Source organism: Cladophialophora immunda, assembly GCF_000835495.1.
Source record: "Cladophialophora immunda strain CBS 83496 unplaced genomic scaffold supercont1.1, whole genome shotgun sequence".
Lineage (NCBI taxonomy): Eukaryota > Fungi > Ascomycota > Eurotiomycetes > Chaetothyriales > Herpotrichiellaceae > Cladophialophora > Cladophialophora immunda.
The window spans coordinates 2843533-2866857 of NW_015622541.1; the positions used below are offsets into that span (position 1 = coordinate 2843533).

At 52.8% G+C, this 23325-nt stretch overlaps 7 protein-coding genes across 7 annotated transcripts; 3 read left to right on the top strand and 4 right to left on the bottom strand.

Annotated features, from left to right (window-relative positions):
* Nucleotides 1-835: 835 nt before the first annotated feature.
* On the bottom strand, nt 836-2350 carry PV07_00832 (uncharacterized protein). Its single transcript, XM_016387318.1, has one exon. It carries the CDS (start codon nt 2263-2265, stop codon nt 1129-1131), a length of 1137 nt encoding a protein of 378 aa, XP_016254246.1. The 5' UTR covers nt 2266-2350; the 3' UTR covers nt 836-1128.
* Nucleotides 2351-2810: 460 nt separating this feature from the next.
* On the top strand, nt 2811-4108 carry PV07_00833 (uncharacterized protein). The gene is made up of 2 exons (XM_016387319.1): nt 2811-3263; nt 3375-4108. Exons 1-2 carry the CDS (start codon nt 3018-3020, stop codon nt 3786-3788), a joined length of 660 nt encoding a protein of 219 aa, XP_016254247.1. The 5' UTR covers nt 2811-3017; the 3' UTR covers nt 3789-4108.
* Nucleotides 4103-6343, bottom strand: PV07_00834 (uncharacterized protein). Its single transcript, XM_016387320.1, has one exon. It carries the CDS (start codon nt 6259-6261, stop codon nt 5428-5430), a length of 834 nt encoding a protein of 277 aa, XP_016254248.1. The 5' UTR covers nt 6262-6343; the 3' UTR covers nt 4103-5427.
* A 532-nt stretch (nt 6344-6875) lies between these two features.
* On the top strand, nt 6876-7082 carry PV07_00835 (uncharacterized protein; the record flags this gene model as incomplete). Its single annotated transcript, XM_016387321.1, has 1 exon — nt 6876-7082. The coding sequence occupies one exon, from the start codon at nt 6876-6878 to the stop codon at nt 7080-7082; it is 207 nt and encodes a 68-aa protein (XP_016254249.1).
* Nucleotides 7083-12656: 5574 nt separating this feature from the next.
* PV07_00836 (uncharacterized protein) lies at nt 12657-14979 on the bottom strand (the record flags this gene model as incomplete). Its single annotated transcript, XM_016387322.1, has 9 exons — nt 12657-12950; nt 13009-13217; nt 13270-13379; nt 13472-13611; nt 13665-13766; nt 13820-13956; nt 14019-14272; nt 14333-14617; nt 14714-14979. The coding sequence occupies 9 exons, from the start codon at nt 14977-14979 to the stop codon at nt 12657-12659; spliced, it is 1797 nt and encodes a 598-aa protein (XP_016254250.1).
* Nucleotides 14980-16401: 1422 nt separating this feature from the next.
* PV07_00837 (uncharacterized protein) lies at nt 16402-18077 on the bottom strand. Its single transcript, XM_016387323.1, has 2 exons — nt 17948-18077; nt 16402-17846 (listed from the first exon to the last, which is right to left on the bottom strand). Exon 2 carries the CDS (start codon nt 17822-17824, stop codon nt 16616-16618), a length of 1209 nt encoding a protein of 402 aa, XP_016254251.1. The 5' UTR covers nt 17825-17846; nt 17948-18077; the 3' UTR covers nt 16402-16615.
* Nucleotides 18078-19003: 926 nt separating this feature from the next.
* On the top strand, nt 19004-23028 carry PV07_00838 (uncharacterized protein). The gene is made up of 2 exons (XM_016387324.1): nt 19004-19219; nt 19390-23028. The coding sequence occupies exons 1-2, from the start codon at nt 19149-19151 to the stop codon at nt 22535-22537; spliced, it is 3219 nt and encodes a 1072-aa protein (XP_016254252.1). The 5' UTR covers nt 19004-19148; the 3' UTR covers nt 22538-23028.
* Nucleotides 23029-23325: the final 297 nt, after the last annotated feature.

Genomic DNA, 23325 nt, shown 5'->3' on the forward strand with positions numbered 1-23325 from the left:
AGGAGGCTGGTGGCTGAACCTTGCGTCTGTAGGCACGTGCTGTGCATATTTGCTCGAGCTTATGGTCCATTGGCGGGGGAATCTGCCCGGAATTGCAAGTCCCAACGAGAGTATGTGCGGAGAGACGACAGGTCATCAGGTCGTCGGCCTCCAGATACGCTGGTATTCTCCTGAAGACCAGGTGGTGCAGTGGAGAGAGGTGAAGCGGCAAGAGATCAGGCTCCGCCCATCGGGTGACTGCTGTTGTTCACCACTCACTATGAAGCCAGGCTGGGCCATGTCAGGTGTCCATGTGCCTTAGACGAGGATATGCAAGCAAGTCAAGCTGAGCTTCGGTGTGACTGAGCTGAAACGTGGCTGGCGCGTAATGCTGGTAGTTTGTTCGCGAGGGATGTGGTCGATATTAAGGTCAAGCAAAGCACCACCCACCGCCTCCCCGGGCGCTTAGAGAGCCACCAGTCATACGACGACAATTCATGCAGAATCCTCTTATCACACCGCAAGCGAGACATCCATCTGCAGGTCGCTGAAGACGGGAGCTGCAGTCGGAAGGGAAATAGCACATCATGCCCAGCCCTTTCTTCTAAATTGAGTTGTTCGGCGCCATGAGGCGAGCCGGGGAGAGGATACCAGTGGATGCTAAGATGCACCCACTGTGTTCTTCCAAAGGATGGCCAGTGCGCTCATCCTCTACCCAGGTCTGCACGTCACTTAGCCAATCTAACCCTTGACGTCCCAGATGTTCTGGTTGCATCACTAGCCTCAGCCTCGTCCTCCGTCCTTCCCCAGCTTCCCACCCCCGTCACACAGGAAAACACCTGTACGCAACTGCCTGCAACTCGAGGAGTCGGTCCCTCTTCACCTCCTGGCGGCAATGCGAGGAGTCCTTCAGACTTGTCGGGAAGTGCCTGCCCCCCGAAAGCCTCATCACATCACGCCCGACTGGTATCAGGGAAGGGTGCAGGTTACACTAAGCCTCGACAAGGCCAGATGTGTTGTTCATGGAATAAATCAGCTTTTGCACAAAGTCGTCGTACTCGTTAAGCGCTATCCAAATTCCTCCGCCATTTCCAATCCGATTAGACCAGTCCTGACTCCAGACAAATGCAATGCCTCCTCCAGACCCGACTAGAATGCCCTAGCCCACCGGGGCAAGCTTTCCGCTATGACGCCTTTGATGATGCTTGCACGGCTTCTGGGGGGATTTTTGAAGTTGGAAAGCTCGGGTGGGTCATATGGCACCCTGTTCTGGGCCATGTTGTCTCTGCACAGCTTCACACGCTTGTCAAACGCGCTCAACAGGTCGCTGATGGACTGCAGCCTGCAATTTTCTGCCCATACCAGGATGCTGCTGATCCGACCAGCCATGGATTCGACGTCTTTGTCGTTGTCAAGCCGATATGTTCTAATCACCGCCACAGCGTGAGGCAAGCAGCCTTCCGAGTTGTGGGTGTTGAGGCAAGCTGTCTTGCCGTTGATGGAGAGGGAAAAGGACTGCGCAGCTTTGCTCAAGCGCCAGAGGAAATTCATGTCACTATAGTACCTCTGCGGCTCCTCGGCAACCCCAGCGAAGATCATCAATGCGTTGTTGCATGTCGCTGTCGACCCAGCGGAGGCGTTTCGAGCAGCGAGCATTGATTCATCCTGCGCTTCCACAATGAAAAATGGCCAATAGACGTCTGGCACCGGTTGGGAGAGCTTGGCGAGATTACAGGGCTCGTTGTGACGGTTCGAGATGATGCCGTGCTGCAACTCCAGTTGATGCGAGGAGAATGCGCTGCTTGAATAGCCTAGAGTGATGGTGGGTTTGGGGGTTGGCATCTGCATCTTCCACCCACCCTCGACCTCAAAGTCGGGCACTTCGTCCGGTACACCATCCCGATGGAAAAGAGTGTTCGTCCGACACTTCATGATCCTGTGGTTCTTGGCCACCGAGACCAGGAGTGGTAGGAGGAGGTCTGTCATCTCTTTGGCGCTCACCGACTTCCGACTTCTGACTTGCTGGGCGAATTTGGTCGCTTCGGAACTGGGACGCTGCGTTTCGCCATATGGCATACCGAGGGCAAATGCCAACCGGCTCCATCTCTCGTCGTCCATCTGTCTGTCCTCGACAATAATGTGGTTCGGCTCGAGGGTGGTCGACCGATAATCGGACGAACCGAACGAAGCTCTTCTCTCTGACACATTGCTCTTGCTTGATGACGAGGGTTTGCGAATGTGACTTCGTAAGCTGGTAATCGTGGTTCTCGAGAGGTCACGCATCATGGGGGATGGTCGGAGCCCGCACTCAGGCTGACCTCTGTAAGTTGGAGCCTGTGAAGTTCGAATAGCTGTGGACGTATGCTCCCGGAGTGGGTGAGGCAGCCGATGAAGAGGCCTTGGGCGTCTTATATCCAGCCCTCATAATGACCGTCACCGGGCGTCATTGCCGCTCAGCCCCCTGAGGAAGCGCTCAAAGGAGGCTCTTTTGTCGGTGGATTCATTTCTATGGCCTTTAAATGTCGTGGTCGGGCGCCGTGGGGGAAGAGGGCCGCATGCTGGCTGCAGTCCGCCGAGCGCCAGACCGGCCAATGAATGGCTTCCATAAGGCTGTAGGCGGCTACGAGGCTGGCCAGGCTGTCATTCTTCATCCCAGCTGGGTAAAATTGCTGCATCTGAATTGGGATCTTCACGCTTGTACTACGGGCTGAGGTCCCTCGCACCTTTCGCCCCGTCCATCCATCTCCCCCTTGGTCGGATTCGCAATTCCTGCGGACTAAAATTGGATCCAGACACGCAAAGGGCCGAGCCCTCTCCGCTTACTCAATCCTCCACGACCCCCGCAAAGGACCAAGAAGTCTAGACCTGCGCTGCTTACACAACACCTCTGGAGTCTGCCCGGCCTATCCCAGTCGGGCGTGGCCTTCTAGCGAGTCGCGTATCGTCATATTACGGCATGGAAACCACACTGCACTCGCTCAAGAGAGCAAAGATGCATACGAGAAGCCATCACCAGTACACGGCGAGCGATCGACTATATGAGGCGGGGATCCCTCTGTGTCGTGAGAAGATTGCAGGTGCAAAAACAACCTCTCTTCTCAGCTAGGCCGGGAAATATCTGTCAAAGATTCAGCACATCAAAGACAAACATGGCACCAGACTCGACATCTCCAAAGCCGCCGAAAATCACACACATCCTCGAGACGTGCCTGATGGTCAAGGACGTCGGGGCCGCGACCGAGTTCTACAAGAACGTGTTTGACGTCGAACCATTCATGAACACGGTAAAGCTTCCTCTCCTCCTGCTTTGCCGCTATGAGGGAATGGTCTTTCTCTGCAAGCCCCCCCTTCTTGCCGGTGCTGTCTTTGCTCACGTCACAACCCTACGGCTCTAGCCACGCATGTCCGGCTTCGCCCTGTCTCAGACAACACTGCTCCTCTTCCAGCTCGGCGCCACCGCCGCGGACAGTCCCATGCCCGACAACCGTGGCACGATCCCCGGCCACGGGCCCTCGCAGGACATCCTGGATCTGCTGCTCGCCGCCGCGCCAGATGCCACCGCCGGTCAGTCATCGTCACATCATCCGACCTCCAGCCCGGTGGCAAGGCCGGGCCGGCTGAACCAGCACTTCTGCCTCGCCGTGGCCTCGCCGGCCGATGTCCAGGCGTGGGAGAGGTGGTTCGAGGACAAGGACGTCGAGATCCTCGGGCGGGTCAATTGGCCCCGGGGTGGGAAGAGCGTGTACTTTGGCGACCTGGACGGCAACGTCGGGGAGATTGCCAGTCGAGGCATCTGGGAGCATTATTAGGACAGGCACGGAAGACTGCAGACTGTGACCCTTGGCCTCATCCTTAACGTGGTCCTCGGGGTATTGCACACAGCCATCAGTCTCGACAAATTGGCTCGGCAGTTAACCATGGGTCTATCAACGTCAAAGTTTGTCCGTTTCCAACTGAGCCGCGTTCGACGCGCCACGCGAACCAGAAGAGTAGCCGTGAGCGTGACTCCAGTGCTAGAAAACATGCGAAATGCTCCATGCTTGTACTTGTGCCTGTCATTGTCCAGCAGACTAAAAGTCACTCTACCATCGAAACGATAGATTAGTCAGTCCGGTCCTAAAGTGTCTGCAGCAATTGATTGGGTATCCATTCAAAACGAAATGGCCTGTGTAGACGGGATGAAACCTTTGTATATGGCTCGCTGTAATCTACCATGCCCATCTCGATTGCTCTTAAGTATATAAACACCCTCCTCCCCAGGCAAGTCTCTCTCTTATTCAAGAACCCATCGATACACCCAGCGGTCTCTCAAACATCAAAGTCAACAACCCATCACATCACATCACACAAGCCACACAACCACATACCACGACCTCCAACACAGCAACTTGACACCTCAACAACTTCTCTCAAAACACAACACCAAACACAAAGACAAACAATACAACCAACGTCGACAACATGGGTTGCAGCAGCTCCAAGCAACAACGCAGCAGTGAGCCCGCAATTCCTGCCAGAATCACACCTCTTGCTTCCCCCACGCCAACAGTCAGAAGCACTCTATCAACTCGGCCAAATCGGCCAAAGGCCAGAAAGTGCCCAACACCAAGCTCGCGCTCCCATTACGTCCACTTTGAGCGCCACACCACCATCAGCAGCCAGTATGGCCATCCGTACCCTGAGTACGACCCCCACCCCGGTGCATGGTACTAGCCACAGGCACTGGAGAGGAGAAGTGAAGGACCCATGGGAGGATTGATCCAGTCTAGGGATCTGAATGGAGTTTGGGTTCCGGGAGATTGGAAGTGGGAAAACCCAAAGGCTGAGAAAGAAAGTCAGCAGAAAGAGGAGGGGGCTCTGCAATTCGACAGCCACCTTCACGTGGTGCAGAGCGTAAGTAGCCAGCCGCAATTGTTGGCTGGTGAAACCAAGAGCTGTCTCCCATAGTCTTTTGTAATTTGTATCGATAGCCGGAAAGAAATGAACAGTGCCAGTACCCACGGTATTCTTCCGTATTTCGTGATTGTCGATTGATCACGTCACAGCCAGCAGTCAATGCCGCCTTTGGATGTTGTTTCCCTAATGTCTGTAGAAGTCAGACATCCACCAGATTCAAATCTTGTCTTTTGACATCAGAAACATAGAGGCTGAACATGAGCAGGCGAAATTGCCTCAACAGTCGGGTCGGGGATGTGGACAGATCTGTGAAGTGAGCCTCGCGGTTTGTTGCCGTCTGATGGTCCTTTTTGGGCCTGGAAGGAGGTGTGTCCATTAGAGAGGGCCCAGTGGACCTTCAAATGTCTTTGAGACAAGCCTAACTGGTGGCATTTTGGCTGCAGCCTAAAAGACCCCCATACTTCCAGCGGTCTGAAAGTTGAATCTTGTTGACCGCCTCGAGGATAGCTGGTGTTAAGCATTGTGAAATGGCGCGTATTCTGGGACTGATCATCACATAAAATCGTCGTCCTCCACCTGGCCCTTCTCTTTCCGAGCACGCCTCCGATCTCTGATCCTCTTCTCCGTAGCCATAAACTCTCGAATGCCAATAGGAATCCCCTTGAATAGGATATCCTCCTCATTAGCCTCTGACGAGGGTGCTGTCCAGAGGCTTTCACTCCCGCCTCCATCATCGTCCATGCTTCCCGACGCCTCGTGGACTTCGGGTCTCGCCATCTCGACCTTGGGAGCACCTCGCCGATGCTTCGGCGCTTTGGCCTGCGCCTCGTGAAGTCTGGCGGCCCACTCTTCCACATCGTCTCGATAATCGTCCCAAACGCAATGCACGCAGCCACTCATGCAGCAATTGTCCGGCTCGGCAGGTTTGGGAGGGACCGCTACGCCGTTGATTGTGCGCCACGTCGAGTCGGGCGTGCTTGACGTCCGCCGTTCATATCCCGACCCACGTATTGCTCCAAATACCTTCCTTGCTCTTTCCATCTTTGACTCGTCGCCTGGTTGCACGAAGGTAGGCAGGTCTGAGTATGTTGTGGGATGCTTCTGGATTGGAGTCGATAGCAGCTCGGTATAGAAGTCGCCCAGCGGCACGGCTTGCTGCTGTTCGTCAGGTGCTTCCTGGAGCATCCGTGCGGTAGTGTAAAGGTATCGCACACCCCGTACTGGGCGGTGTTGCACCAGAGTCCCAGAGCTGATCGGGGGAGAAGCCTTGCGCAGGCTAGAGGTGGAGATCCGGCGCTGCTGGACTTTCAGTTGTTGCTGAAGACAGGACGCACAGGTCCATCTGATCCTGGGAAGCATGTTTAGAGTTGGATTGTGAAGAGCCATAGCTGTGGACACGGCTAGTAAAGACTAATATCTACAACGGAGCGCCAAAGCAAGACTGCCCGTTGCGATCGATGCGGTTTTTCCCTTGTATTTTTATCGGTGGCAGCTCTCCCTGCGGGTGATGTCACTGCTGGCGTCCTCGCTTATTCAGCGCTGCAGCCTCGTCTGTAGCGGCCAGCGGCCGGCAGCCCAGCCGACCGCGACAAGGCTGCGCCTAATCATAAGCCCGCTCGCTCTCCTTTACTCGACGGGGTAACAAAGCCTGGAGATCGCGGGTGGCACCTCGTCCCCAGCCCCTGAACGCCTCAGACGGGCCCCCTTTGGCTTCCAGACTGCTCTACCGTGTCAAATTTTCGATGGCCTGCGCGGTTTTCATTTTTTCCCTCCTTTTTTCCCGCAACGGCCTATAATTACCTTGTGTTTTGCACGGTTCCTGATCCTTTCTAGCCTTTACATTCCTTATAGACTTCCTTCACTTGTGTCCCTCGTTTGGTTCAGCGCTAGACACGTCGGTACACCATAAACAAAACACCACGCTTTTTTCGCACCCACGCACGCTTGAATAGAATCAGCAATACAAAATCAAACAAAATCAACCCATAACCAAACGAAAAATGTCTCACTTCACCATCGGCACCTTTTTCGCCTCCACGGCCACCGCCCTCGCGCCGTTCCTGATCGTCTACTACATGCCTCAAAAGGTGCAAAAGACGCAAACCCCTTCGTCGGCGCTGGCCACGCTCCCCAAACCGCGCCCTCTCGCTGCTCTGCGCGACGCGCGCGAGAACGCGAAGACGGCGCCTGAATTCAACCTCCTCTAAATGTGACAACACACAATCTGCTCTACCCTTAGAGGGGGGCGTATCGCGGCTTCGGGTCAGTTTGTGGGGTTATGCGGGATGCGTTGACGACGGTTGCACGAAAGGTTCATGACTGGGCGCTTAATACATGATGGGAGGGCTGGGGAAGGGTTGTCGCGGGAGCCAGGTCATATTCGTGTGGGACTTGAGTATAGACGACGACGGCAGCGCGTGTTTGCGAGGAAACGGGTTTAACGACATGGGGTTTTTGTGAGCAGTTGCTACTCTTCTTTGCGCATTTTTGCGCTTGTCGCAGTAGCAAAGTCGAGTCGAGGAAAATGATTATTGTGTCTTGTTCTCATCATTCCTCGTCAATGTCTGGTTGCAAGCGAATCTTTCCAGTTTTCTGCTATGTCTTCCAAATGGGCGATCAGTCTGGTCCGTTTACATTCACGACGAAGACTTGCTCAGGGTGCGAAGCAAAAGTGATCATGCTAGTATTAGGGAGAGGGGTCTCCTCTGCTATTCACTTGGTCAATTACGCGACTCCAAGATCCAATTACTGCGAAGAATCGGTGACAGATTAAGTCCGCCGTTGTCTCCTGAAAGCATCAAAGGTACTCAACACACGGCTCAAAGTCCATTTGTTCAACTTGCCAATAATCACCACGACTAACACATCTCTCCTTTCAACACACACCAGATCACTTCAGGATAGGTCTGGCGAAGTAATGCCTGCCATCCCTCTTCTCATCAAGTAGCTGTCCCGACGTTCAACTCCTCACCTGAAAATCGACGACACCTTGTCACTCAGCCTGCCGCTCAACGACCGAGCTGTTCTGCGTGTGCTCTTTATTCTCTCATGCAAGTTCCGAGGGGCCACGGCGGCCTCGAAATAGGACGGCGGAGGAGCTGAGCTGTTTCCCTCGGGTAGGCTTACATGCCTTTTGCCCGGTAGAGGGTTCGCTTCGTTCCCTGCTCCCATAACTTGCTTCTCGTCAGTCGCAGCCAAAGCCGAGGATCGCGTCTTGCTTGCGGCCGGCAGTTTATTATAGGCATTTGACGCAGGGCGAGTTCTGATCGGGGTCTGGAAAGACGAGATTCCAATCGCGGATATCCCAAACCCTCTTCTTGCGTTGACATGGTATGGTCTCTCACGAATCGAGGCAGCATGCGCAATGACGACGGCATCCCGCAGCTTGCGGAGGTCCGCACCGTAATGCTTCAGGGAATAAAGTTGCTTCACGAGCTTATCGACGCCCTTGGCATCCAAGAGCTCTTCGTTCCTCCCCTTGTCAAGATTCGACTCGAAGAGGTTGACAAGCTCCTTATATTCGCGACGATACTGTTCAAAGGCATCAAGTCGTTGTCTCTTGCCGCCAACCGCAACCTTAGATTTCTCCTCTTTGATAAGATGGTCCAGGTACTCCAGCGTGGCGTCGTTGTATGGCGTGATGGAGTGGTGCTTAAGCCAGAGGCTGAACTGAACTGCCGCCCGTTGAATCTCTTTATGTTCGTGTCTGAATTCCGCGATTGTGGCCTCTTTCGCCTTAATTGCAGCCTCAATGACAGTGGTGACCTTGGCATTTTCCTGCAGCAGCATCTCAACTTTCGGATCTTTGATGGTTCTCGTTGTCTCTCTGTGTTCGTACAGAATATGCTTGTGCTCAGTCCAGTGATGCCTGCAACCTTTACAGTGCTGCGACCCTCCGAATGCCGCGCATCTGACTAACTCTGGAGTTCCCACTCTCTCAACGGGAACGTTGGTCAAACAGCAAGGGTTGTGACAGAGACTTTTGTGTACGGTGTCCTCTCCGTTGGGGCCGGGAGTGTCAACTTTCCTGATGCATCTCGCATTAGTACAGACAGTCTTTGGGCGAGTGACTGGGCTGAAGACCACCGAATTTTGGTGCACGTCTAGCTTCTTCAGCATTTCGTCCTTGCTCAATCTGCTGTTCCGCAAAAGCTCATTATCTCGTTGGTTCAACTCGATGGTATCATTGATCTTTTGCGCGATCTCGGCCATGGGCTTGGTTAACTGAAGGATCAGCCGTCGAGCCTCGTTCAGACTGAGGGTATTCTCGACTTGATGGGGCTCTAATTGGCGGATGTAGTCGAGCAAACGCCGAGATTCTGTAGCTGACTGCTCCCAACTTCGGAAATAGTCATCGAAGCTGCCTAAGTTCACCCCTTGCTTGTGAGCAGCTAGGTAGCGGAAGCTCTCCGAATCGAAGCAATAGACTGTGTTGTGAAACAGCCCAAGATTGACATCTCGGAACTGCTTTAATACAGCCTCAAGTGGTATAAAGGTGTCTCCGGGGTGGTAATTCGAACCACGAGTGTTGGTAAAACCAAAAACCATGTTGCGAGCTGCGTTGCGATGCAAGTGGGTTAACAATTCCTTGATGCAAAACTCGAACATGACGTTCAATCGGGAGTTGTTTGGCTTGAGGAGGATCAGAATCCCATGCAGCTCCTTGTAGTTGCTCAGCATTGACAGGACGTCGGCCATGTTGGCTTTGTCCTGGTCCAGACCTCTGGTATCACCGATGCCGGGAGTGTCAATCAAGCGTACCATCACCGAATCAACGAAAATGGGGTACGTGATGGCCCTTTGTGTGGCCGACTGGCCATCAGACGCGTCGTGTTCAAACTCGTCCACTGCCCCAATTTTGATCTTTCTCTGAATAAGTCTCTTGAGAGGGTCGCTCTCGTCAATCGTCTGAGTCGCAAACGAACATGGAATGACATGCTCTATTTGACTAGAGTCCATAGCTTCTTGCAAAGTGCTGTGAGTGAGGTAGTTCACGAAGGCATTAATCCATGTGCTTTTGCCGACACCTGTCTCGCCTAGGATCAAGATATTGACCTCTTCAAACGGATCCATGGCATCAAGCAACTGCAAGAGTTGCCGATCATCATATCGCTCGAAGTTTGGTCCATGCCCTTGGCCATTGCACCTGAAACTCCAGTAACGGTACTTGGTGCGCCCGCAATCGCAATACAAGTAGTGGTCTCGTCGGCCATAGTCGATGGTAGAGTAGCATTGGGAACAGATCCATTGAAGATGTGCTTGTTGCGCACAGTCTCTTCCCGGACAGGGTAGTTTGACGGGCTTCCGATCTATCGGTTTCTTGATTCCCCATGTATCGAGATGAGCACCGTCGAAATGCATCAGACATTTATCTCGGAGGAAATCTTGGAGTTTCTTGAAGTCGTTGGTGATCAGGTTGCCATCGCGATGGTACACGATATTGGACTTCTCGATAGGGCCCCCGCTGCGGTCACAGTCCACAATCCGGACCGATTTTCGGGTGTCTCGAGACTGGAGTAAGTCGAAAATCAGCTGCGCATTAGGGCCCCATGTCGCAATATCGTCCATAGCGTTGCGGCTAAAGTAAAAAGTGTACGAGTTACCGCGCGGCGTGGGGATCCCAACCTCATTTGAAAAGTAATCTGCCCCATTCCTTGTCGCCTGGTCAATGAAAGCCAGCTTTCGGGCATAGAGATCTGCCACGGCAGTAAGCTGAACGGGAGAATATTGGCCACTCGTAAATCTTTCAAGCATTTGCGCCAGCTGTTTCGACCCCATCCGACCATTTCGAAAATCGCGCAGGGCGATGCCGTATTGCACCCTCAGCACGCCTTCTGCTTTATTTGCACGATCAAAGGACTCAGAGACTTCACGGACATGTTCCTCCGGCACGAGGGTACGTCGAAGAGAAAGATAGGTCCAGTAATCCTTGAGCCGTCTCTGAGCACTCCGAATCTCTTCAAACGTTTTCATGAAATCAGACAGGAGGTCCTCATTGGGCTGGATGACCATGACTTCGGCTGCGGGTTCAAAGTTCAAAATCAGCGAGAGCCAGTGAACCGGGAGGAGTGTGTAGATGACAGGCTGTCCCCATCCTTGGTTGATATCCAACAGTTGATTTGGTATATTTCGCATGAACTGGCAGGCGCCCTTTAAGTCGGTTTGTACCGGGTTGCTGCTGGACAGGTCTGTGTGGAGGCAAACCTGAAGTGATTTGCTCAGGTCACGGAATTGACAAGAGTCTCCAGTCAAGGGCTCCTGCTGGAAGGTATTTTGTTCAACTTTGGCATATTCCTCCCGTAACAGCCTTCTCACAGCATTCTCATCCTCGCCAGCAGATCTCTGATAGTTTGCTGTGAGAATGCTTCGACCACCCCATGTGATTTCTGAGACTACATGTGTGGCATGGCTTAGCTGTATATTCTCTCGAGAAACAGACTGCCGTATTTCCGGGGTTGCAAAGTTGACTTTCTCATGAAATGTGGTAATGACATGTTGCAGGGACATTTGCACTGTGAAATTGCTCTCGTGTCGATCGAGAAGAGAAGCCGCGGAGCGCAAAGGAACAATTAATCCAGAAAGTATGCTAGCCTCCAAGGAAGAGTGCACTTCAATAGCGTTGAATTTGTCTCTGAGACCATGGGTCTCGATAACTCTGAATCTTGAGGATGGACGTGCCTCTATGGCGACTGCAGACTCTGGAGTCCGGTCATTCAGCAATGAAAGCGGTAAAAAGGAATCGGTCCGTGCATCATATAGACTCCCCAGGGCGGCAGCCTCACCCAGCGAGACTCTTTTCAGGCCTGCGGAAGACATATTGGAGACTGGATTGAGCAGAAACAGAATGATAGCGATCGTCAAGTGCCTCTCGCAGGCAAGACGGGGAGTCGGCAGGGAGAAGAAGTAATCACAAAAAAGGAGTCGGAGTTCCTCTTTTATCAGGCAAATATGTGTGGATCAACTGACCAGGCATCGCCGGGCGTATTAGATAGAGGGGGAAGAACAGGCCCAAGTCAGCCTATCATCAACGTACTTCAACAAGGCGCAAGATCAGCATACCTCCTGCGCCTTGTGTTGGTCCGCAACAACAGGTAAAGCTGGCGTCAGGTCGCCAACACCGAATCAACCCGTCGTCACACGGCATGTGTTGTCCAGTCCCGTTGTCGTAACTAAGCCAAGAGCACTTACCGGGCGCAAGAAACTGCGAATTGGGGTCCAAGGTTGAGCGATTTGGAGCCGCTGCGGGACAGGTGGAATGCAGGGCGCATACATATGGCAACGTTAATACGGCTCTGGCATCAACCAGGCAAAGGAAGGCGTCCATGGTTCGCCCGACTTATAATGTAAAGAAGGGAACAATTGATAAGGCTAACTCATGTGGAGACACGGCAGAAGGAAGGGACTGTTCTAGGGACTTGCCTTGAACGCGGCCAAAAACGCCTAAATATGCACGAGCTTGGGTCATCCGTGTTCGGGTCTGAAGTCCCTAGTGCAGATGTATTCGATCTATCCTTTGTCTTCACGCAAAGCGAGGGATGAGGCCGGATCATTGAAAAGAGTAATAATAGAATGGTGCGGCTGAAGACGAGAACAGCGCAGGCATATTAATAATGATCCACCGTATCCTTGGCATACGGTAGATCATAGTGTCCGGCCCGCGAGTATCTCCACTACGAGCTGAAGAGTCAAGACCATCTTAGATTCTTGTCTTGGATTCATGGTGGTTGGTTCTATCTGCTGCTTCTTCTCGTTGCACAAATACTCGTTACAGATTCTTCACTCTAGTTTTGTATCAAATTCAGCTGCGCGAGGTCGTCATGGATTGCGCCTTCGAGGTCGATTTGGTGATCATCGCCGTCTAGCAGCCCCAAGTAATACGATAGGTCGCGACCGTCAAACTCTCGAGTGGCAAAGCCATTACCCAGGAATTCAAACATGTTCAATGAGTTCATGTACTCAATCTGGTAGTCCTCAAATCTGGGAGTCGCCAGAAGGTCCATATACACCAATCGAGACGCAGGGAACATTGGCAGCGGACCATCGATTCTTCCTTGCTTGAACCACGAACTACATCCCTGTGGTACGAGAGGTATCAGTGTCTCGCCTCTACATGGGTTTTAGGGTTCCACCTACCGAAGTCCAAGCTGTTCTATTCAGAAACAGTTGTGCGTGCTCTCTAAACTGCTCGGCGATCTCAGGTTTGGGGGTCAGACTCTTGATACGGTCTTTTTGCATCTTTTGAATGCACTGGATGATGTTGCCCGCAAGCGTCTCGATGATGGGTAGGAAAGACCCGTGCCCAAGGGGACCATAAGGCCCGCCCATCATGAAATAGTTCGGCACTAATCTATGAATCAGTGGTCGTCACAGCGATTATATTTAGGGGATTCATACTGTAGGGAACTCCGAGGGAAATATATGATGTAGCCTCCTTGGCCCACATCTTTGCAATACTGTGCCCATTTGCTTCGACGGGGAACCTGGGAATCCAGCTTGTGTTGAACCTGCCATGCACCAGTCAGCGAATCGATCGAGCCCAACTCATGTCCACAACGTCTCAACAACGGTCGAATGGTCAGCGCGACTGTAAGCTTACCCTGTGGCACAGATGATAATGTCCACGTCGTGTTGCTGTCCCTCACTATCGACGAAACCATTGGCGTTTATCTCTTTCATGGGCGAGATGAAGACTTGGACATTTTCTTGGTTCAAAGCTTCAAGGAAGCCGTTTCCAGGCTGAGGAACCCCCGAATCAGTTGGTGCTCATGCACGCTCTGGAACAAACTCACAGTCGGCCTCCTGCATCCCACACCGAAATTCTTGGGTATGATCGCCTCTAGGAGCTCCGGTTTCGTCGTCCCAAGCTTCTGCATCATCTCGTTTCGAGCAAACTGGTGACTCAAGTCAGTGTGTTGGGCAATTCTCTTGGTAAGCATCTTCTTACTTCTCTGGCACCTTCGGCCTCCTTGGTCCCATTCAAAATGAACTTGAACCTGACGTTCAGCTCAGACTCGATCATTTTCGAATATTTCAGGAATAAGTCTGGGTTCTCGGCAAATTTCTTTTGCTGTTCGGGAGTATCTGTCTTCAGGGTTAGAAGGTCACCGTCGCCTAACTATTAGAGGGAGACATATGATCCATACAGCGGAAATTTCCTCCATCCGGTCCAGCAAACTTCTGGGCAAACCCGGCGGTGATCCACGTTGGCGATCTGACCCAAGTGTAGAGTTGCTTTACCTGGGACGCAATCTTTGAGATGATCTGGATGCCGCTGCTCCCGATTCCAATGACCGCAACACGCTTACCGTTCAAGTCGATTTCGGGGTCGTAATTGGCGCTGTGCACGAGGATACCCTTAAACGAATGCAGGCCTTTGATATCTGGCCACTTCCAATTGCTATACACAACACCTTTGTCAGCAACGGACACGCAGCAGTCAAGTAGGGAAGAGACGCACTTCAGAATCCCACCGCCATTAACGAGGACATTACAAGTATCCACGAACTCGGTCCCATCGGGCCGTCGCACATGCACTTCCCAGACGGCTTTCTCAGGTTGCCAATACGCTCCGGTCACAGTGTGCTGGAGTTGGACGTATTTGATCAGACCGTGCTTGTCGACCACGTTCTTGAAATACTGCCATATTTCCGGCGACTCCGAGTAATATTGGGACCAATAAGGATTCCTTTCCCAGGTGAATTGATACGACGCAGAAGGGATGTCACAAGCACAGCCGGGATATCTTTTGGACGATGGTTTCCTCGTCAGCAATCTCTCGGTTTCCTGCTGCAACAAGAAGAAACATCACACTTCAGATTGAAAGGGTTCTAGCAAATACCTATTCTCGAGCCACGTTCCTCCGACGTCCTTGTTTTTCTCGTATATCTGCAACTCGACGTTCTCGCACCGTTCTTCGATGAATTTGGAAAGCGTGATTCCCGAAGCGCCCGCGCCGATGTGGATCACTCTGATCTTGCGTGGTGTTGCATATGGTTCTTCGTGGATCCTGTATCCCCTGGCATTCTGAACCATCCACCCCAGCTCGTTGAAGACCTCGCCGGTCGAATTGGACGAGAAGCCTTCGCCGTCCTTGGATGGCGCCATCTCGGAATCGCAGAAAGATAAGTGATGCTGTGCAAACCACAAGTCGGAACCCTGTTGTCGCGGTCGAGGAGTACAAAGGTTGCGTTGTATCGTGTGCTCAAGGTCTATCACCCAGGAGTGGACCTGTGAGAGACTGGGTATGTATTTATTTCAACAATCAGAACAGCGCTCGAGCGGCACATCCACCGTCTATACTCGCCTGATCCAGTCAGCAAGGGGTGTCTGTGAAGCCGTTTTTGGAGGTAGACCTCGGTACTGGGATCCATCTCCAAGGCCTTGTCTGCGGGGATCTAAGGAGCAAAAAAGCGAGCGATTCAAGTGGCACAGAGCCGGCAACGATGTGCTAAGCCGGATAACGGCACTGGCCACAAACCTTCCCTACGAGGATATTGGCTGATGGCGGAGATAAAACACCTCTGGCTCTACCTATCAGGCCACTGGGCATGTGTTCACAGCTGACTTTCTTCGACGTTCAGTCCAGTCCTCCTCGGTCCTCAGGACGGAATAGACGGACGGCCAGGGAGTCGATCTTTGAGAAGTCCGAGCCCTCTACCCCTTCCCAGCAAGATATCACTCCAGAGATTGTCATGCAATAAATGGAATCGGGGACGCTTTTCGACGGTGACCCCATGCCGCAAGGCTGTAAGCAACGTTTATTCCCTTTCTTGGACAGTGGATACCACCACTACATCAACACTGTACGGCCGAGTCGCGTTGTGTCCTCGAGGCGACCTCAAAAGTCCCCCCATAATCCTTTTCTGATGAAATGAGAAAAGCTCCCAAATAAGCAGGGCGAAGGATACAGTCAGAATTGGTGAGTTTCTTCCTCAGGGGTGTTTGTCAGCAAGGTCGTCAGAAGAGCCGGTGGGCCTTCTTGTCCTGAGTCAGTCTCATGGGCGTGCTAGAGTGTGGATTGCAACGGCCGGGGCGCGCTCTGGACATATCGTGGACATTAGAGACGTCTACATATCGCCGTCGCCACAGCGTGCCAACCGAGCTGCTGAAAGTGCTGTACTAGGTACTGTACTGAGGCATCAAGCAGCATTTCCACAACCACCGCTTACAAATGCAAAACAACCTACAGGACCAATGTGCCTTCATCCACAGCGCATGGCCCCCTTGATCCAGCCATACCATGCGCCTCAGAGGTCGCGCCTCTCGACTGTCTCTTTTACACGCTCTTATACCTGCCAAGACCTAGCGGGACGTGGTTAACAAACATATCCCAAGCGAAACCCTTTGAGGCGACTTTGGTTTGGCACGGCGAGAAATTAGAAGTAATTCGCCTTGTTAGAACGCTGGTTCGTCGGCGAGGTCAACTCGAAGCATAGTAGAGACAAGACCCCAACGAAATGCCGGGCGAAAGTAGGCCTGGAAATGAACACATAGTACAAGAGGATGGTACTAGGTAGGGCTCAGGGTGAAAGATCGTGGCTTTTGTGTTCGCTATATAATCTAGAAGGCAGCTTCAAGCCTCCATTTGGGAAAGTCCATAACCAAAGCCATGTGCGACTCTAATGTGCAACGACAAAGTTTGGACTCACCTCGAAATTCGCCGGGACCAGGGAGTTATCGTATGCGCTCTGATACTCAGAAAGACGACGCTGTTAGGCTGCTGTTCTCCAAGCCTCAGCCTTCAGCACCAGGCGTATTTCTCCTTGGCGAGCCAAACAACTTCCTCGCCCGGTCCCGCCGCCCATCTGAGACTGCACAAATGCTCTTTGTCGCGGGAAATGATCTCCACCTTGCCTTGCTCTTCTGTCCTCAGCCTCTGAGCCGAGGCAACTACCAACTCCAAAGGATCCCAGACCTCCACACCCGCAGCCATCTCCCACTGATGTGCCTCTAATTGTGCTCTCAAAAGAAGTGCCGACATTGCGTGTTGGGTATCTACTGAATTCTCCACCGAAGGTGGGATAACAGTGTGTAGGATATGCAGTTGCCACTCAGACTCCTTGGCAGCATACACGCGACACCAGATCAGAGCAAGGCCGGTGGCTCGATGGATGGCGCCCTTGATTTGGGGGAAACCTTTATTCAAGACTTTTGTCTGGAACTCCTCTCGGGCGAAGTGCCATTCAAAATGCTCGACGTCAGGACGGATTGCAATATGATTTATGCCCGGGATAGCCTCGGAAATCGCATGCAGGCGATGTTCAAGGTACTCAGCAGTGGGGATATGCTTCAGATCTTCCGTCGTTAAGTCTTCAACAGCAGGAAACATGGAACTGGCGGAAGCATAGGCACCTTGATCCATCGGAGCGAGATGAATGTGGTTGCTCGGGAACACTTTCCAGCCGAATCTGGCGTAGAACTTCTGGCCAATGTCAGAGTATAGAACCGAGAATAGATTGGTTGCACCAGGCGCTGTCTGCCACGACTCCAATCTGCTCCCCAGCTCTGCCATCATTCTGCCAGCGTACCCTTTTCCGCGGTATTCGGGACGCGTATAAACCGAGGCAATGCCATGGGCCTGGGTCCTGTCCACCACGCCATCTTTCGCCACGTATGCTTGAACTAGAAGGCTCTCACAACAGGCAAGTATGGGTCGCGAACCATCGGGGTTTGGGGGTAAGGCGTCAGACGTCAGAATCCACCCGGTGATGCGACCATCTCTTGTCAAATCGACTGCCTGGAGGATGACCTCGCGTTCCAGGTATTGATCCAGAGTGAGCGGCCCTTGCCATTCTTCAGCATTGAGATATGCCGTCTGGACATATTCGAGAGGGGTGGCAGCCACAAGTATCAGATCTGGCGACTGAGCTGGTGGTTGAGAAGCAGGGTCGATAGCGGGGGGTTTTGAGGCCGATTTAGTCGCGGTTGGGGGCACTTCTATGGAAGCCATCTTATCTAGTGTCCAACAATGCCTGTGCTAATGAGCAAACAACGAGGTAAGTGGTAGTGGAGGGCATGAAGAACTGGGGGGAAAAGTTTTCATGCGGTCCTGTCACAAGGCGCATCAACCTACGTTGCAAAGTAACAGTGTCAAACCTGGGTGAAAGGCAACAAAGACCACAAATGTAGAGTCATTCGCTTCCTGTGAGCGTAGAGAGCATCTTCCGGGGGCTTTGCAGGTGGGCGGGTAAAGATGCTCTCATGGTGGAGGGCTGAGGTGCAGTCAAGAGACAGCCTGCGGTCGCTGGGTTTACCCGAAAAAGGCCCGTGATCACTGCGGCTCCCAAACGAGGCTTAGAGAGCCTTTGAGCCTTTCGATCGACATTTGAACTCTGACTTCATCGACGGGAAAGGGATGCAAGGAGGGAAACAAGAGATGGAATTCAGTATGGACGTCGAACATAGCCTCATCACCAGCCTCGCCGCCTTCTGCCTTCCTCCCTTGCTTCGAAGCCACACCCCCAGCCTCCAGACTGGTTCATCCTCGTACAAGAAGTGAAACAAATGACAGGACGCAGGGACTCTGCTACCCCTCCTCGCCCTCTTCGCCCTCCTCCGTCGCCGCCTTGTTTGGCTCTTTTGGGCTCCTCTGACTCTCCCTCTCCCTCTCCCTCTCCGTGCGGCGCTGCCAGCAGCGTCCTTCAGTGGTTGCGGTTCGTATCTGCAACCTCCTGCGATTGATGCGCTTGACGCCCTCCGCGTCCTCCGGTGGTGCCGCCCTCTTATCCAATGGGTTCTAGCTCACCCGGTTACTGCTATCGCGTCAATTGATCCAATCCAGTTCTGCCAGCACCTGGTGGGTGCCTTGGATCGCGCACCATCCAGTTCGACCTCACCTCTTCCCGTCACTCGACCATGTCGGATCTGCGCAGGAACCAAATAAACATACAAGGCTCTCCCCATTAGAATTTTGCTGCTTCACAGATCCTTTCTTTCTGCCGCATTACTCCTTGTTCTTTTTCTTCTCTTGGCTTCCCATCTTTTACATTTGTACCATCCCACTTCGTTCACCCCTTTGGTGCATCTTCTATCCTTCCTACACTTCACCAACTGCGCCTAAGCAGTAGGCTCGATTACTGGTACGAGCGCAGGCAGCGGCAGCTCCTTCATACCTTTCTCCCTACACTCGCCCAAGGCGCCGGGTCATAGAGTTCTGTCTGAAATTCAAGTTGAGCCTGTGCAGCCCATCGTGTTGCGCAGAGAAGGCCACTTCCACGAGAACAACCTGAGAAATCGACCAACTCCAAACCCACGGATATCCAAAGGCTCTTTGCATGGGCGGACCTGGTTCACCTCGACCTCATGAGTCGCCCGTCAATATGTCCTATCAGCCTATGACCCCTCGGTAAGCAACTGTGTTTGCGTGCAGGTCTTCCCCGCTCAACTCCCTTGTCCTCTTGGAATGGCGGTCTTGGCCTGCACAATTCCCTCAGAGCCTCAACGGTCCAAAGGTTTCAGTCCTGCAAAAGTTGAGCATGTCTCCATAGTCCTGGACACTAACCGTCAATTTTCTAGGCTGGCCGATATCCCCACCGACCGGCACGACTTAGCTCGCAGTGTGACATATCGATCTCCCACACGCCTCTCGGGCATGGTAACCCGGAAGAAAGATATCATCATTGAGGTCTCTGACGATGAGTCTGACAATGATCCACCTCCTCAACAGTCGCCTAGCCAGCAGTCTCTCCGTCGACGCCCACTCAGCACAGCTTTGCCATCCATCTCATCCAGTGACGCTGATGTCTCCGATACGGAGTTCGAACTGGATGCCCGTCTTGCCCGTCCTACGCGAACCCTCAAGCGAACATGGACTCCCAGTAGCTCCTCAGCCGGTTCACCACAAATTGCTCCCGGGGATCGTGGCAAGCGCCGTGCAAATCCGCCCTCCTCTTGCGCTCTGGGTGACATGTACGGCAAAGAAGCTAGTCCTGGTCTGCAACCACAGCATCACAGATTCAGCCGAGATGGTGCTGTACCCGAACAGGCCTTTACTGGTTCAAGTCTAAACAATATTACACAACGTTACACAGAGTCCGGGAAGAAGAAGACGAAGAAGAAGAAGAAGGCGACGCAACAGCCACCTTACTATGTCGATGGTCGGCTTGATGTCAAAATGTATCGAGGTCCAGGCTACGAGCGCTTTCCAGTAGTCCTTGGCACTGTTGAGGGACACCAGGAGCTGTGTGACAGGTGGGACGCAGAAAAGCTGCTCAAACTGGAGAGGAAGGCGACCAAGTTACGGCAAGCAATTCGGACTCCGTATGTCATCCATGATTCCGATTCCGAGTCAAGCGACGATGAAGCAGAAGGTGACGGGAAAACAGCGTTCGAAAAGAAGTGTCTTGCTAGCGTTATCGATGTCTTCCCAGACATTGAACGCGCATACGTCGAAAAGAAAATTCAAGATGCTCCTCCACAACCTCAGTACTTCAACCAAGGTGACCTGCAAATTGTCGACATCACCGTCCCACCCATTGTCGAACAAATCATAATGGAAATTCTGGAGATGCAGTCATATCCCAAGCAACGTCCTACTAACCGGATGGCTCCTGCCAAGGGGGCTGCGGAGGATGGAACCGGCGTTACCATCACCTGGAACCGAGATCTCCCAAAGGACCAAATGTACACGAAAGACGCCATCATTCTGCTTGCGAAAAATTTCGTGAATGTCCCTTCCCATTACATCGCCAAAGTAGTAGAGGAGAAGAAATCCATCTTCGACTCGTACGTCACCATCCTGGGACAAGAAGATCAGTATTACTCGCTCCAGCCCAGACCCTACAAGCGTTACATCAAACCAAGGACCGAACTGGAAAAGAAATACATGCTGTCGGCAGGAGACCGCCGCATCCCAGCAGAGTACGCCAACAGAGTCAACGAACTGCAGGCAGCCAAACAATTCTTCGTTCGCGAGGGAATTAAAGAGGCGGCCAAGAAAGCTAAGGAGGAGGCTGAAGCTTTAAATTTGGCCGAGCACATCAAGACCGGTGCGATCATGGAATGCCAGTGCTGCTTCGACACAGAGACTCCCCTCAACCGTATTGTCTCTTGCATGGCAGATGTCCCTCATTTCTTCTGCTTCACTTGTGTGGAAGGCCTGGCTGACAATCAGGTTGGAATGCTGAAGTATGAGATGCGCTGTATGGATGCTGGTGGCTGTACCGCGGAGCTGTCTCATGAGGATATTGGGAGAGCAGTCCCAATCACCACCTTTGACCGTCTGGAACTTAACAAGCAACAAGCCGAGATCATGGCCGCTAACATTGAAGGACTAGAGCAATGTTCGTGCTGTGAATACAGAGCGATTTGCCTGGATGTGGTACAGGAACCCATCTTCTATTGCCAGAATCCGGAGTGTGCTCGCGCAACATGCAGAAGATGCAGGAAGGACAGCCACGCTCCAAAGTCTTGTGAGGAGAGTAATCGCGACAAGACTTTGTCCGCGCGACATCTGGTGGAAGAGGCGCGGTCGGAAGCCATTATTCGAACATGCCCCAAATGCAAAGCCAAAATCCTGAAGGACTTTGGATGCAACAAAATGAGATGCACAAGATGCAGCTGCCTCATGTGTTATATCTGCCACACAGACATAACGCATCTGGGTAATAATGCCTACTCTCATTTTGGGGGCAAATGTGTCTTGTATGACGAGCAAGGCATCAACCGGCACGAAAGTGAAGCGAACGAGGCAGAAAAGGGCGCCATCACCAAAGCCAAAGCCATGGATGCCGAGCTCGATGAACGCCAATTGCGTATCGACACTGACAAACCCAAGCAACGCCCCTCAGCCTTGCTGAATCACCCCGCCGCCGAGGTTTTCCTGCGCGATTTGAACAATCGTGCTGCTCGTCTGGACAACCGCCAGGCCCGACTTCGGGAGTTGCAAGTCCGTGTCAATCGTCTCCAAGCTTTTCGCCGAGATCCAGAGCTCGAGGACATCTTGGCAGGTATCCATCGCCTGGAAGGTGCACGTGGACATGAAGGGGGGCCACCGCCGAACTCAGAGGAATACATGCAACAGTTGCTTGACCTCCATAGGCGAGCACAGCTGAATCTCGCTCAGCATCAACTTGACTTGCATGAACAGTTGCAGCATCAACGTCACTTGGATGGACAGTTGCAGCAGCCTGCACCGGCAGCTCCTCGCACGGCAGCGCACAACCAATATCCAGCGGCTCCCAATCCAGCAGTCAACCCACCTATTCTTTTCCCCTTCACTCACTACAGGCCGGCTCCTGCCGCAGCAGCCTTCAGCGACCTTGGCCGGCCAGGTGACAACGCTCCCAACGGTACCAATCAGGGCCGCCCTTTTGGTAACTTTGACTTCAATTCTCCTGGGGTACGAGTGGCTATGCTAGATCCAATTCCCTCTAACACACTTACCGGAGTAGGCCGTGGGACTCCTAGACGGCATCCAGCAACTCAACCACCTGGGCCGCATGGTCTCTACCTTGAAGTACCTGGAAGCGGTGCTAGCTCTGCCAGACGTGAGCCAAATCATATTTACGGTCCAGCTGGTGCTGCTCTCCCTGCCCAGGGTCTTCAAACCCAAACACTACCCATTCCCGCTGCTTTAGCCGCTCACAATACCCCCCTTGGTATTGCTAGGAGCGGAGCAGGGAGCGAAGCAGGAAGCGGAGCACCAGATTTTCGTCGTCGTTGACCTTTAGCTTGGATTTCCATGACTCCTTGGTGGAGCTCTGTGGGCGACAGCACAGTCTATGCTTTAGTTGTGGCGGTGTGGAGCTGCAGTGGGTAACGCACACCTTGACAGTGCGAAGAGAGCGCTGCGGACAATTTCTGACGCTCTCAGAGAGCTTTGCCCAGGGGCTGCTCGGGCAGCAGAACTGATATTCTCCAGGCTCGTTGTTCGGCTCTTTAGTCAGCACCGCATGATCTGGGACTTTTGGCCACCTTTGCTATGGTCGGTCTTGTTTTTGCGTTCGTCTTCCTTCCCCCGAACACAGGTTGCTTTGGGGCATTGCTATGGGGACTTTGGCCCTACGGCGGTGATTCAGTCGAACAGAAATTGGTTCAAATGATGACGGCTATTGCGTGTACGGGCGGTGGGATTGTTGGCTGCAGGATTAATAATGAACGGCGATGGCGCAGCATCGGCTTTGAATGTATGTGTAAATTTCACGGATGGATGGGCTTTTGGCAGACCGTCTCACGAAGATTCGTTATGGTCAAACGTAACGAGCTGGCCCAGGGGCGAGACAGAATGAATGCAATGTGCCTAGCCGACTTGACGAGAATTAGAGGAACGGTGTGATTCTAGTTCCGTGGCACCAGGTTGATAATAATCCAATGCAACATTAACCCGTGGTACGTACCTAGGTACTTGGGCAGGTAAAACATTTGAAGCGTGTTGTAACATAAGCCATGTTCGTCTGGATGCTGTTCTAACTACCATCTACCCAGGGATTAATATCAGGAATCGTGGATCCT

What these genes read in the sequence shown, in the direction of transcription:
- PV07_00832 (XM_016387318.1), bottom strand. Translation starts at nt 2,265, where the DNA reads ATGATGCGTGACCTCTCGAGAACCACGATTACCAGCTTACGAAGTCAC.
- PV07_00833 (XM_016387319.1), top strand. Translation starts at nt 3,018, where the DNA reads ATGAGGCGGGGATCCCTCTGTGTCGTGAGAAGATTGCAGGTGCAAAAA. An exon ending in TCGAACCATTCATGAACACG is followed by an intron (nt 3,264 to 3,374) that starts GTAAAGCTTCCT and finishes CTACGGCTCTAG; the next exon opens with CCACGCATGTCCGGCTTCGC.
- PV07_00834 (XM_016387320.1), bottom strand. Translation starts at nt 6,261, where the DNA reads ATGGCTCTTCACAATCCAACTCTAAACATGCTTCCCAGGATCAGATGG.
- PV07_00837 (XM_016387323.1), bottom strand. Translation starts at nt 17,824, where the DNA reads ATGGCTTCCATAGAAGTGCCCCCAACCGCGACTAAATCGGCCTCAAAA.
- PV07_00838 (XM_016387324.1), top strand. Translation starts at nt 19,149, where the DNA reads ATGGGCGGACCTGGTTCACCTCGACCTCATGAGTCGCCCGTCAATATG. An exon ending in TATCAGCCTATGACCCCTCG is followed by an intron (nt 19,220 to 19,389) that starts GTAAGCAACTGT and finishes TCAATTTTCTAG; the next exon opens with GCTGGCCGATATCCCCACCG.